We start from the raw sequence: 14545 nt of genomic DNA, 5'->3' as shown, positions 1-14545 counted from the left end.
AATATATGTAATATATAAAGTATATTTATATATCCATAAACTATTAATTATATTTATAAATACATATTTATATATCATATCTATGACAACTGATATATACAGTATAAACTATATCATAAAATATATATTATAAAAATATTTGTGATATATAAAAATGCTCATATATCTGTATTTATTTTTTGTTTTCTTTTTTTAAAGACTTATTTATTATGTATACAGTGTTCTGCCTACATGAACCCTTGCACACAAGAAGAGGACACTAGATCTCATTACAGATGGTTGTGAGCCACCATGTGGTTGCTGGGATTTGAACTCAGGACCTTTGGAAGAGCGGTCAGTGCTCTTAATCTGTGAGCCATCTCTCCAACCCCTTGTTTTGGTTTTTGAAACAGGGTTTCTCTGTGACAGCCTTGGCTGTCCTGGACTCGCTTTGTAGGCCAGCCTGGCCTCGAACTTATATAGATTGGCCTGCCTCTGCCTCCTAGAGAGCTGGAATTACAGGTCTGTGCCACCATGCCTGGCTTCGATACTTATTTATATTTATAAATATGTTTATACATATATGTGACAAATAATATATATGGTATATAAATATAAAAAGACCATATATGTTATATAATTTATATTTTGTGTATATATATATATATTGTAAATTCTCCCAAATCTAAGGAGAACTCATCAGGGAGAAGTCCACCTTAAGACGATGGTCCTCCCTGTAAATCCCATTACCTTTGACAGCATCTTTTATTACAGCAACAAACTGAGTCCAGAGAGCGTCAGGGTCGATCTCAACCCAGCCAGGTTGGGGGTAAATAGTTTCTACCTAGTCAGGAAAACAGAAGATTTAGGGAAAACACCATTAGACCAAACTGAGAATATCTGCATCCCAAGACTACTGGTTAAAATAATTCACCTATCTGCATTTAATTAATATTTGGAAGAACAGACAGTGTTCTTAACCTCTGAGCCATCTCTCCAGCCCCAAAGGTGTCTTTTTTAATAATAAAAACCTTTCTTTAAAAAGCTTTGTGTGGTCATGTCAAATACTAGTCTGATTTAGCACAAGAATATATATCCTAAGTATAACAGATAGATATGATTCTATAGATAAATAAGGTAAAATAGCTAAATAAAGTCTTCAAAAGCCCCAGAGACCCACAGAATATGGCATTTTAAAATGTTTTTATTATTCTAAAGATTCTTTGACAACAAGACAAGTTAACTGCTGGCAACACCCAGCTGACCTCAAAGAGGATGACGAGCATCAAAGAACCTCCTTATGTAGCTGGCTTCAAATGTGGCAAACAGACACTGAGCAAAACGTCTGCATTTCTGCCGACAGAATTCTGCCTAAAAATGAGCAAGCTTGGATGCAGGCAGAGTCGACAGCCGAACTCTGCCAAGACAGGGTAAGCATGTCCTCAATAGTTCCTGCCTTGCGAATGAGTCTGGCAGAGATATTGGGCCAGAAGGCCAAAGATGAGGCTCCAATGTTATACAGAGTGTAACAGTCATTTTTTTTCATTTTGGAAGCTGCCAACCTGCACTCCCCGTTCACTCAGGCATTCAAGTTTTATTCCTTTTCAAGTCTCTGAGGGGGGTTTAACCAGATAGTTTAGTTTTTTTTTTTTTTTTTTTTTTTTTGGGTTTTTTTTTGTTTTTTGGTTTTTCAAGACAGGGTCTCTCTGTTAGCTTTGGCTGTCTTGGACTTGCTTTGTAGACCAGGCTGGCCTCGAACTCACAGCGATCCGCCTGCCTCTGCCTCCCGAGTGCTGGGATTAAAGGCGTGCGCCACCACGCCCGGCTCAGATAGTTTAGTTTTAAAATCAGTTCAGTTGGTTAGGGAATAAGATCGTTTTAGATCAAGATAAAGAATTTAAGTTAATAGAGACGAGATATGATAGATATTGAGTTTCATTCAGAAATCTAGACCCAACAAGATGGGAAAACACACAAATACAAATACAAACACAAATACAAATAGCCAAATCACTATGAATGTAACATTTATATAACTCATGATTGTCACATGGTTTTCCCTGCTCTATGTAGTTTGTTTTATTCATGTATAATAAAATAAATGTATATGCTAAAAAAGAAAAAAAATTAAAAGTTTTGTGTAGCTGAGTGGTGGTAGTATACACCTTTAATCCCAGCACTTCGGAGACAGAGGCAAGTAGGTCTTTGTGAGTTTGAGGCCAGCCTGGTCTACATAGGGAGTCACAGGACAGCCAAGGTTCCATCAGAAGGCCTTGTCCCAAAATTTAAAATAAATAAATAGACAAACAAACAACTGAAAGAAAGAAACCAGCTGGGACTGGCATGATGGTTCAGCAGTTAAGAGCCCTGGGTTCAAGTCCCAGCACCCACACATCAGTGCACATCCATCTTCCACTCCCAGGGGATCTAACACCCGCCCCTCTGGTCCTCATGGGCACTGTACACACACTGTGCACAGCCACATTTGCAGGCAAAAGACCTATCCACTTAAATTAAATTTTTTTTTAAATCTCGGGGAGAGGGGGGCTAGAGAGGTGGCTCAGTGGTGAAGACTGCTCTTCCAGAGGACCTGGGTTCAAGTCCCAGCACCCACATGGCAGTTCACCACTGTCTGTGAACTGCATGATCTGACACCCTCACACAGACATACTTGCAGCCAAAACACACCAATGCACATAAAATAGAAATAACTTAATGGAAAAGTATATCTAAAAAAATAAATAAATAAGGGCCAGATATAGTGACACACGCCTTCAATTCCAGCACTCAGAAGGCAGAGGCAGGCGGATTGCTGTAAGTTCGAGGCCAGCCTGGTCTACAAAGTGAGTCCAGGACAGCCAGGGCTACACAGAGAAACTCTGTCTTGGGGGCAGGGGGTGATAAACATTCATTTCCTATATGCCTCAACACACCCACTCCTAAATACTTACCCCAGAGAAATGAGAACACATGCTCCCATTGAAATCTGTACATAAACATTTATAGCAAATCTATCCACAACTGCCAGAAACTGGAAACAATCTAAATAAATGTACCTCAATAAAAGAATGAATGTGGGACGTGTATATGACGGATTACTACCAGAAATAAGATGCAATGGGCGGAGTGTGAGATTCAGTTTAATGGTGGAACATTTGCCTAGCAAGTGCAAGGCCCTGGTTCAGTCCTCAGGACCAGAAAGAAAACAAATGAACAAACCAGCAACGAACCGTGAATACACACAGCACGGGCAAATCTCAAAAAAGAAAAAAATGATCAGGTGAATAACGCTGCCCTGAGACGCCTACTTATTGCATGATTCAATATGAGACATTTCTTTTTTTCCCACGGTTCTCATTTTCTTTTTAAATTCCAATAGAAGGAAGTATTTATGTAGCACATTGCAAGAGATGGCAGGCTGCAGAGTAACCACCTTGTGTTGCCCCTCCTGCCTCAGGCCTCGCCCTACCATATCCAACGTGTGTGTGTGGGTGCACACGTGTGTGTGCATGTGTACGGGGATGCCTTCCTTCCTTTGCCTCTCCATATGACAAAATGCCCTGGATAAAAGCCAACCGAAGGGTAACCCTTTCTCAGGATCTACTCCAGCTACACAGGAGCTGTCTGCTTCCCTTCTCCTAGGCTCTCCCTTCTGAGGGGAAAAAACAACAACAACAACTTAAGGCAACTTCAAAGGCAAAAGGTTCTATTCTGGGTCACTGTTCAAAGGCCCAGCTCTCCCAGCACTCGGGAAGCAGAGGCAGGCGGATCGCTGTGAGTTCGAGGCCAGCCTGGTCTACAAAAGCGAGTCTAGGACAGCCAAGGCTACACAGAAAAACTCTGTCTCAAAAAACAAAACAAAAAACAACAACAAAAAAAACCCAAAGGCCCAGCTCATCGTGCTGGGCATGTTAAGGTGCCGGGAGCTGGTCACACCGCATCCACGCTCAGGAACAGAGAGCTCCAGGTTCTGTGCACAGTCCAGAAAACCCTGCCCAGGCAACGGTCCCGCTCACAGGTAAGATGGTCCTCCCCCACCATTAGCCTATTCAAGACTCTCCCTCAGGACCACAGCCAGAGGCACACTCCCACTCCCAGATGGTCAGGTTGACTGCACTAACCGCACACGCAGGCCACTGAGGAAGAGTCTCTTACCTCCTCCACCTGGGGCTTATCTACTCAGCTAGTCTAGGTAGGCAGTTAGCTCCAAGACCCCCTCTCTCCACCACACAAGCCCTGGGATCACAAACGCTGCTGCTGGAGATCGTACTCTGGTTTTCATGCTTGTACAACAAGTATACAGTAGCCACTGACACCCCCAGTCCCATGCTCAGCTTTTATAACACCTTTAATGCCAGCACTCGGGAGGCAGAGGCAGGTGGATCGCTGTGAGTTCGAGGCCAGCCTGGTCTACAAAGTGAGTCCAGGACAGTCAGGGCTACAAGAGAAACCCTGTCTTGAAAAAAAAAAAAAAAACAACTAAAAAATAGAAAATAAAACCATTTCTTTTTGCTGTTGGGAGGTGGGGGTTTGGTGTGTGTGTGGTGATGTGTGTGTGTGTGTGTGTATGAATGTGTGTGCATACTTATGTGCACATGCAGGTATGCATGTCGGTATTGTGGGGAGGCCAGAAGCCTTTCTCCCAGTTTTTCAGATATAGTCCCTCACTGCTTCAGGTAGAGTGGCTGGCCACCAGGCGCCCAGTGATCTGCCGGTCTCTGCCGCTGTTGCTCACTGTGACACGGTATTCATGCTGGCATTGCAAGCGCTTTAGCCACAGAGCCTCGACCTAGCCTTGATGTTTTCCTCAATGAGGACTTGCTATGTAGCTCAGGCTAGCCCTCAACTCCTGGTACTTGGCTAGGTGAGCCTTGCACACTGCACCTAACTTGTTTTTTTTTTTTTTTTTTGGTTTTTTTCCACACCAGGCAACTTTAACTCCAACACCTATGATGCCTTCTTCCAGCCTCTGCAAGCACTGGCAGGCACGTGGCACACACTCTCATACACAAACACACATACACATAAAAATGTTTCAATTTAGTATTTATACAGTATTCTGCCTGCATGTGTGCCTACACACCAGAAGAGGGCACCGGATCTCATTATAGATGGTTGTGAGCTGCCATGTGGTTGCTGGGAATTGAACTTAGAACCTTTGGAAGAACAGCCAGTGCTCCTAACCTCTGAGCTATCTCTCCAGCACAATTTTTTTATTTTAATAATCTTTTTAAAATGTTTTAAGAGTCTACAGCTTAAAGTTTAACTGACGGCTTGGATGTATGTGTTTATCCTTGATACTTTTCAAGACTCTGCTAATAGAAAAACATAAAAAAATGGCTTAAGTGGGCTGGAGAGATGGCTCAGAGGTTAAGAGCACTGATGCTCTTCCAAAGGTCCTGAGTTCAATTCCCAGCAACCACATGGTGGCTCACAGCCATCTGTAATGTAATCTGACATGCAGGTGTACATGCAGACAAAGCGCGCTCTCTCTCTCTCTCTCTCTCTCTCTCTCTCTCTCTCTCTATATATATATATATATATATATATATATATATATATAATGATAAATAAATAAATAAATAAATCCAAAAATGGTTTAAGGATAACCAGGTATGAGCTAGGTACCCATCATCCCAGCACTCAGGAAGTCTGCTGATGTCCAGGGCAGCATGGATTACAGAGACCCTGTCTCAAAAGGAAGGCACCAGGACAAGGACAAAGAGAAAAGGACAAACAGGAGCAGACCGTATTTAACAGGTGTTTTTAATATTAACAGGGGCCAGGCAGGTGGGTAAAGCCTGGCACAGAAGACAATGCCCTGCTCGGATTACAGCGGGCGCTCCAATCAACGCCCTCTCCCCATCTCACTAACGGAAGAACCGTTCCTTACTGTCTACGAGACCTGAGTCAGGGCGCCTCCACTCCGCTCCTCAGAAAAGAGCACCCACAGGAGACTTCTGTTTATCTCACCCTCCGCATCTGTGAGTGCCCAAGGCTTTACAGAGATAAAGCGGGTGCACGCCCCTGAGAACAGCCCCACAGCAGAGGGCAGAGATTCTAGGCTGAGCCCCGGGAAAGGGACCGCTCGGGTGAAGTCTTCCTCAGACTCCCTGAAACCGCTTAGCCACACTGCTGCTGCTTCGCATCAGCAGGCACCAGGTGCCAAGGTCACTCTCTGGAGAGGCTGATCTTGGGAAGTCGATGAGCAGATACGGAGAGGAGGAGGGAGGAGGAGGGAAGGAGGAGGAGGGAGGAGGAGGGAAGAAGGAGAGAGAAGTGGGAAGAGGAGAAAGGAAAGAGGGGATTAGAGAGAAGGGGCAAAGAAGAGAAAAGAGAAGAAGGGGGGAGAAAGGGGGGACAGGAAACAGAGCAGGAAGGAATTGTTCTTGCAGGTTCTTGGCAGTTACAACAACGTCTCTTTTGTGCTAAGCTGGCAAAGTACCTTAATTCCCTCTAAGGACAAGCTCCCTTAAGATGTAATGATTTCTTCCTGGGACCCACTTCCTATAGATTCTACAGCTCCCTGAAGCACCACACTGGCTGCCAAGATTCCAACAGACTTAATCTTCGGGAACAAACTCAGAACCACGGGCAACCCTCAACAAGCAACATGAGACACGTGCCTCCTACGGAAGAAAGCAGTGAAGGCCCGGAGGGAAAATATCTTCAGAGCCTGTTTTTTAAGCGAACTCAGCTTTCCAATGCTGGAGGGGCCCACACCCTTGTTCTGGGACTTTCTATCCTGCTCTTCCAACCGTAACATTTATGGGTTTTCAAAGAAGCAGGATGTCCCTCCCAGTGAGAAGGGACATGATAAAATTTCTCCCTTTTCCAAAATAAGCTATCACAAACACACGTGAGGGCTTCAAATATGGACCACTAGCTGGTGGTGGCACACGCCTTTATTCCCAGCACTCAACTCGGGGAGGCAGAGGCAGGTGGATCTCTGTGAGTTCAAGGCCAGCCTGGTCTACAGAGTGAGTTCCAGGACAGCCAAGGCTATACAGAGAAACCCTGTCTCACAAAACCAAAAGAAGCCAGGAGGTGGTGGCGCACACCTTTAATCCCAGCAACTGGGAAGTAGAGGAAGGTGGATTTCTGTGAGTTCGAGGCCAGCCTGGTCTACAAAGCCAGTGCAGGACAGCCAGAGTGACAGAGAAGCCTTGTCTCAAAACAAAACAAAACAACCACTGTTTAGTATTTAACATTCATATTTAAGGTTCCATTAAAGACTTTTTTGGAGCCGAGCACGGGGGCGCATGCCTTTAAATCCCAGCACTCTGGAGGTAGAGGCAATCAGATCTCTGTGAGTTCAAGGCCAGCCTGGTCTACAAAGCAATTCCAAGAATTGTTGTTCCAAGAAACAACAAAAAACCTCTTTTGGTATTTTGTGTGTGTATATAATGCTCACGCCACAGAGCATGTAAGAAGGTCAGAGGTCAACTTCGATGTGTCATTTCTCTCCTCCTACCATGTGGGGCCCATAAATCAATCTCAGGTCACCAGGCTTGACAGAAAGTGTCCTTATCTGCTCAGCCATCTCAATGACCCAAAGGGAAAAAAATACAATTGCTGGGACTGGGACTTCGGATGTAACATGCAGGATCTGGTGTGTGCATGAGCGTGAGGGTGGGGTGTCCCCAGCCTCACTGTTAAAATAATAATAATAACAATGATAATAATAATAATAATAAAAAGGAATATAACCAATGTCTCCTGAGAAGCCTCATACATGTTTGGACTTCAATTTTAACTTAAAGGTCATGAAAACCTGTCTTGCTCCCATATCCAAAGGATGGTCTCTTTTCCTTTTTTATTTCTGTTCCACATGCCTTGTTTGGCTATATGAATCAAATCCTCCTAAACTAAGATTTTAGGTTTTTATGAATAATCTTTCCATTATATAAGAAGGGGTGTACCTTCCATTGAGAAGATAGATGTACATTATATGGCTAAGTCACAGAACCCACGAAGTAAACTAGATTCCTAGCATCTATTCTGTTTTGATTTTATTCTATAACTTTCTTTCTTTTTTTTTGGAGACAGGTTCTCACTATGCAGCCCTTGTTTGGCCAGGGATTTGCTATGAAGACCAGGCTGGCCTTGACCTCCCAGAGATCTGACTGTCTCTGCCTCCCAAGCGCTAGGATTAAAGGTGTGTACCACTATGCCCGGGGTGCATATAATTCACTCTGCACCCATGAAGTACTAAGACAGGTGCTAAATAACAACATAGACAGCAAGACTGAATTCTTAATGAAGTCTGCTCGCTGCAGCACAGCCCCAGATGTTGGTTGCCTTTTCTTTTCTTTCTTTTTTTTTTTTAGGGGGATGGGGAGTGGGAGGGGGGGTTAAGGAATGAAGCCCAGGGCCTTGCACATGCTAGGCAAGTACTCTTGAATTATGAATTTAATACACAATTAAGTTTCTAGAAAAATGGCTAAAGAAAACCCTGTGTTAGCTGGGCACATGCCTGTAATCCCAGCACTCAAGGAGACAGGAAGTTGTCTGTGAGTTCGAGACCACCCTGGTCTACAAAGTGAGTCCAGGACAGCCAAGGCTACACAGAGAAACCCTGAATCAAGGAAACAAAAACACAAAAAAGTGTGTTTTATCACTAGATAGAGACAACAGACAATTACTCTTCAAAACTACACTGGTGGCGTCTCAGCAGAGGTGGGACGGGGTGGGGACAGCCAACATGGCCTATGCTACAGGAAAGGGTTCTAGACCAGCGTTGGACACATAGCAAGATCCTAAAAACACAAATACACAAACAAACAAACAAACAAAAAGCTACCACAATTTATTTATTTATATATTTAATGATCTGCCCCAGAAGCACAGGTTTAAGTACTGCCATCAACCATCACAATTTAAGACGGCTCTTAGAATTCCAAAGACAGGGTTCTTCACATTACATTTCTCCACACAGCCCTGGCTATGGCTAGAAACTCCATCTGTAAACCGGGCAGCCTAGCCTTGAATTCAGAGACCCATCTGCCTCTATCTCCTGGGCCCCGGTATCAAAGGTGTGAGCCACTAAACCCCAATACTTTCTAAAAAAAAAAAGGCAATTTCCTCAAATTATGCAACAACTATGCAACTGTACTGTCTACCAACTTTTTGAATTTTCCCCCAACTTTATATTTACTACAAGGTGGGGTGGGGTGGGGACACACTTGTGCCATAGTTTAAAGTGCCAAGGTCAGAGGACAACTTGCAGACGTCCGATCCAGGGATCCAATTCTGGCTGTCAAGCTTAGGAGCAATGGAAACCATCTTCACCTACTGAACCATTCATATCAAACAACTGTAAAGCACACACTGCTTACGCAGAAGGACTTTGTGAGCAGAACTAGGAAAAACTAAGACGTATCATTGTGCTTGTGAGAAAGACTTGCAAAGAGACAAGAGTTCGGGGTGGTTCGTTGGCACAGGGATGGGCTGAGTGGGCGGGCCAGGGCTCCTACACAGCTAGCCAGAGAGAGAACTGCCGCAGTTGCAACTCACCTCCTGCTACAGAACACTGAATGAAGCTATTTCCTCACAGCAAATTCTCAAGGCCAGTCATTACTTACTTTCTCACCCTAGCTCATGGGGTCCTGAGAAAGTGCTGAGATGAAAAACACCCAGAGAGTAAGAAGTGGGGTAGCGTATTGAAAAAAAAAGGGGGGGGGGCGCCCAATGCTGTAGGGAAGGAGTTAAATGGCTCTTATCTTCACTAGTACTTTAAACATTAGAAAACTCTGGTATTGAAAGGAGCAAGTAAGAACACTACGCCCAATCAACTGCATTGACTATTGTATAGAAATCAGTGCTTCATTAAAATGGGTGTTGGCTGTTGACCAATATCTGCAGTTTGAGGCTTTCCTAACAAAGACCAACCAGTGCCTTGGCAAGCTTCAAGACAGAAGATATTTCTTATGAATTCTCAACGATATAAAGAAGTAAGGCCAACTGAGCTTTCAAAACTTGCTCAGTATCTCCAGCGGCCACGGAAGTCAGATGCTAGTGTGAGGACCTAGCGCTTTAGGAACACAAAGATGGCAACCAGTAAGATGGCTCAGCAGGTTAAAGTACTTCTGCCAAGCCCGACAACCTGAGTGCAATCCCAGGGAACAACTTGGTGGAAGGAAAGAAAGTTGTCCTGACTCTTAAATGTGTACTATAGCATGTGAGCAGACACAGATACAGGAGTAATAAAAGCAATTAATTGTTTTTAAAATGAGAGAACCGAAAAAGTTTACATCCCGTCAAAAACTGAAGAACTAAATAAAATGTGTGAAAACAAGAGTTGGAAGGTCATGAGGAAGTGCAAAAAAAAAAAAAGCAAATCACAAACCACCTTCTGTCCACATACACGCCTGCCCGCACTGCCCTGAGTCACCTCGGTTCCACCCAGGTAAAGCTAACGTGAGGAGTCCCGCGGAAGCGAGCGACAGACACCTGGCCACGCCGGTGCAGGAAAAGCATAGGTGCAGTCGGAGCCCCAGACCCGCAGGCCGCGCCCAGTCACCTTCTGCGCGCTGGAGCCTCGCACCCGCGCCGTCCGGTCATAGACGTGGCAGCGGATCACCGTGCTGCCCACGTCCAGCCCCAGCACGAAGCGAGAGTGGGACGAGGCCGGCGCGCTCGCCTCCTCCACGCTCCACCGCTCTGCAGCAACCTTCAGCACCGGCATCGCGACCCCCTGCACCGTAGCCGCTTGTGGCTGGTCAGCGAAGAAGCTATAAACGTCGGACCCCGGGGCAGAGCGCGCGCAGCCGGGACACCGCCCCCGCCGCGCCCTGCCCCGCCCCTCCGCGAGACCAGCGCCCCGCCCCTCCGCGAGACTTGGCCCCGCCCCGTCCACGAGACCCCGCCCCGCCTAGTCAGCCGGTTAGCGAAGCCCTGCTTCCCCCTCCCCACTCCCCGCCCCCTAGCGCCGTGACGTCAGGGCCCTGCGCCCAGCGCCGCGTTGGAACTTGTTGAAGATGGCGTTTGCCGCTGTGGTGTTTCTGATATCGCGGTTCAATGACCGTTACTTTGAAACTTTAAGTTCCCTTCTAACCCGGATTACTTTAAACGGATGTCTGTTAGGAGAAAAATCAATGGCATGAAGAAAAAGTTTTGAGGTTTTTCTTCTAGAATGTATGTGCTTTGGCTGCGTTTATGTAGGTGCACCACGTGCGTGCTGTCCGACGGTTGGGAGCTGCCATGCAGGTGATGGGAATGGAACCCTGGGCTTCTGCAAGAGCAACACATGCCCTTAACTACTGAGCCTTCTTCCCAGTCTCATGGAAAAAAAAAATTGTTCAGTCAAAAGTAAACAAGGTTCCTCTGGCCAGAAAAGGCTTGCATGTATAATACACAGAAATTAATAGATGTCCAAGTTATGTACAGCACTAAAGGACCTTCGCCGCCACGGAGAAAGCAAGCTTAAATATCATGAAAATGTTTTGTGGATAATTTGTTAGTTTAAAGGAATATTTTTTTCTTTTTTGGTCTTTTTTCGAGACAGGGTTTCTCTGTGTAACCTTGGCTGTCCTGGACTCACTCTGTAGACCAAGCCGGCCTCCAACTCACAGCGATCCACCTGCCTCTGCCTCCCAAGTGCTGGAATTAAAGGCGTGCGTCACCACCGCCCGGCGGAATATTGTTTTCTTGTTCGTGTTATCCTGTTAGCCTACTTGCTTGCCACTGGGCTGTGTTACTTAAAGCTTGAACATGAATCCCGTGTTTGTTTATTTGCCTCTGTATAGTCTACCTTACACAACAATACAGCAGTTGTCTGCCCTACCATTGCTGACCATTTGGGGTCAGGAGTGTGTGTGTGACTTCCCAGCGCTGTACACTTGACTGATAGTCATGCTGTTCTAGATTTCTTAAGAAACTGAAACCAAACAAATACCAGAAGGAAGACAGAGCCCAAGAGCCACAATTTAAATCTGAGCTTGTTCCATAAGGCCGTCTCTCACTAGGACCCAGAGTGCTTTTTGATTATGTATGCTCTTAGCATGGGTGCTGGGCACCAAAGTCAGGTCCTCATGCTCGACTGGCAAACACTTTACCTACTGAGCCATCTCGCTTAGTACCTGAGGGAAAGACTTTGAGGAATTTGGTATACACAGTTGGAGGGCCAGGCAAGCCTGGAACCGTGTAGACCTGGCCGGCCTTGAACTCACAATGCCAGAAGACTCACACAGGAGACAGTGACTTTGTAATTCAAGTAAAGAGACTTGGTTCTCTTCTTTTTAGCAATCAAAGCCGGGAACCTCCTTGTGCCCTCTCCCCTTAGAGAGGGTATATAGGCCAAGGCCTTGGAGGCCTCAAATACCCATCCCTAGTTAGACAGTAGTCAGCCTCCTTGCTTTCCTCCTCTTCCTCCTCCTCTTTTTCTTTTTTGCTGTTCTCTCTCTCTCTCTCTCTCTCTCTCTCTCTCTCTCTCTCTCTCTCCTCCCTCTCTCTCTCTCTCTTAAATTACGGCGTCGTTGTATCTCAGTCTAAGTTCAAACTCAGTCCACTTGCTTCAGCCTGAGAGCGGGGATTACAGGTGTTCCTGTTGATCCAGCGGCCACTGCTTTGTTGACCCTCACCACCTGATGGCCTTAATCTTCATTCCAGCTGGCTGCTGCTTCTCCGCTTCCGGGCTTGGCTGCTGTCCTGACTCTTTCCTCATCCTCGTCACCTTTCATCCTCTATCCTCTTTCAGCAGACCTGGGGTTACCACTCTGTGTACCAACCTCCCGCAACGCTCCAGACGTTTGGACAGAGTCCCTGGCACTGGGTCAGCCAGAAGCCACCCCAATCTCAGCAATGGAAACCCCAGTTAAGTCTCCGCATAGGACCCAGCAGTGGACCACCGCATTGCTGCAAGGGGTGGGGGTGGGGGGGCACAGCCCATAAGTGGTGGGAGTAGGATTTCTCCCTACCTGATAGTCCTTTGGGAATCCTGAAATATCCTCTCTTTCCAGAGGTAAGAATTAAAGTGTGACCTGTCTCCCAGATAAGACTGCACAAAAGCCAACAATGAATCTGGCCTCCAGCCTTGAAAGGAACTTAAATGGCTACACGGTTTCAGCCAGGGCAGAAATTGTGGTCTTTCTTGTAGTTGTTCTTTGGGGAGACTTCAACAGGATTGGCCTCTAAACTAAGGGAACCCGAAGTCCTGTGGCTCACCTGCTCTGGGTACCTGCCCATCTCCGGGCCCCTGAGAAGCATCCAGTGTCAGACACATGAGCAGGTTCATTCTTTAGCTTTTAAGTTCTTCCCTCCTGAAGTGTATTAAATGACAGGAAATCCCTCCGTCCACTGACTTATCTGTATCAAATTGTGGGAGGGAAGAAGGCACACAGTACTGATACGTTTCAGAAAGTCCTTTGCTTGAGAGAAGCACTTACATCTTGTTCTCTCAGTGACAATGCTTTTTATTATTATTATTATTTCTTTTGGTTTTTTGAGACCAGGGTTTCTCTGTGTAGCCTTGGCTGTCCTGGACTCACTTCGTTGACCAGGCTGGCCTCAAACTTAGAGAGATCTGCCTGCCTCTGCGTCCTGAGTGCTGGGATTAAAGATGTGCGCCACCACCACCAGGCAGCAATGCTTTTCAAAGAGGAGGGATGATTGCATGATTCCGGACTTACAAGGCACACATTCCAGGCTGAGTAGCCTGAGGTGGAGTGTCCCTGGAGGGCATCCCAAAACATCTGTCTCTTCTCTGTGTGGTAGTGCTATGGCAGCAGGTACATGGTTCTTGCTATGGTTAGTGAGATGCTCAACTAAAGCCGAGGCATGAGTAATTAGAATGTTTGTGGGTGGAGCCGGGCGTGGTGGCGCACGCCTTTAATCCTAGCACTCGGGAGGCAGAGGCAAGCAGATCGCTGTAGGTTCAAGGCCAGCCTGGACTACAAAGTGAGTCCAGGACAGTCAAGGCTACACAGAGAAACCCTGTCTCGAAAAACAAAAAAAAGAAAAAAAAAAAAAAGAATGTTTTGTTTGTGGGTGGAAAGCTGGGAAAACAGTCCTCATCTATGCGGTAAGGGATAGCATACCAGCTTGATGAGTGGGGTCTGTGGGTGACTGTGGAGGTACCCTGAGAGTAGTTAAAGGCTTAGGGATATTTTTGTAGTCTTTGAGAGGAGCACATAAGAATTGAGATTACCAGGTAGTGGTAGCCCATGCCTTTAATCTCAGCACTCAGGGGGCAGAAGCAGGCAGATCTCTGAGTTGAAGGCCAGCCTGGTTTACAAAGTGAGTTCTAGGACAGCTGGGGCTAAACAGAGGTACAACACTGTCTCAAAAAACAAAAAAAGACTCGAGATTGTTGGGGACATTAGGCCATATGGCCAGTGTTCAGCCATCTTGTCAGAGCCTGCACCGTTTCTATTTCTCCAGCAGTCTGTCATTTACCAGAAGCCAGCTGACCCTGTTGTGGTTCGGCAGTTAGATTAAAGATAAGATTAAGATGGAGCCAACCTGTTGTGGTTTATCAGTTAAGACTAGATAAAGATAGAGCAAAATATTTGGTGTGGCAGAACGTTATGACCTACTTGGAATTCCCCTTGTCTTGAGATAGCTTGCT

The 14545-nt window shown here is 45.9% G+C and overlaps 1 protein-coding gene across 1 annotated transcript in view; it reads right to left on the bottom strand.

Annotated features, from left to right (window-relative positions):
- Gk5 (glycerol kinase 5) overlaps window positions 1–10753 on the bottom strand; it is an 89918-nt gene extending 79165 nt beyond the window's left edge. The window contains exons 1-2 of the mRNA XM_051140464.1: window positions 10502–10753; window positions 730–823 (exon numbers count right to left, since the gene is read on the bottom strand). Of these exons, the coding sequence (XP_050996421.1) occupies window positions 730–823; window positions 10502–10666 (259 nt within the window). The 5' untranslated portion in view covers window positions 10667–10753. The remainder of the gene's footprint in view (window positions 1–729; window positions 824–10501) is intronic.
- Between the last annotated feature and the right edge of the window lie 3792 nt (window positions 10754–14545).

This window comes from Acomys russatus, chromosome 32 (genome assembly GCF_903995435.1).
Source record: "Acomys russatus chromosome 32, mAcoRus1.1, whole genome shotgun sequence".
In the NCBI taxonomy this organism is placed as follows: domain Eukaryota; kingdom Metazoa; phylum Chordata; class Mammalia; order Rodentia; family Muridae; genus Acomys; species Acomys russatus.
The sequence above is the reverse complement of the archived record's forward strand: the minus strand, read 5'-3'. Positions and strand labels throughout refer to the sequence as shown.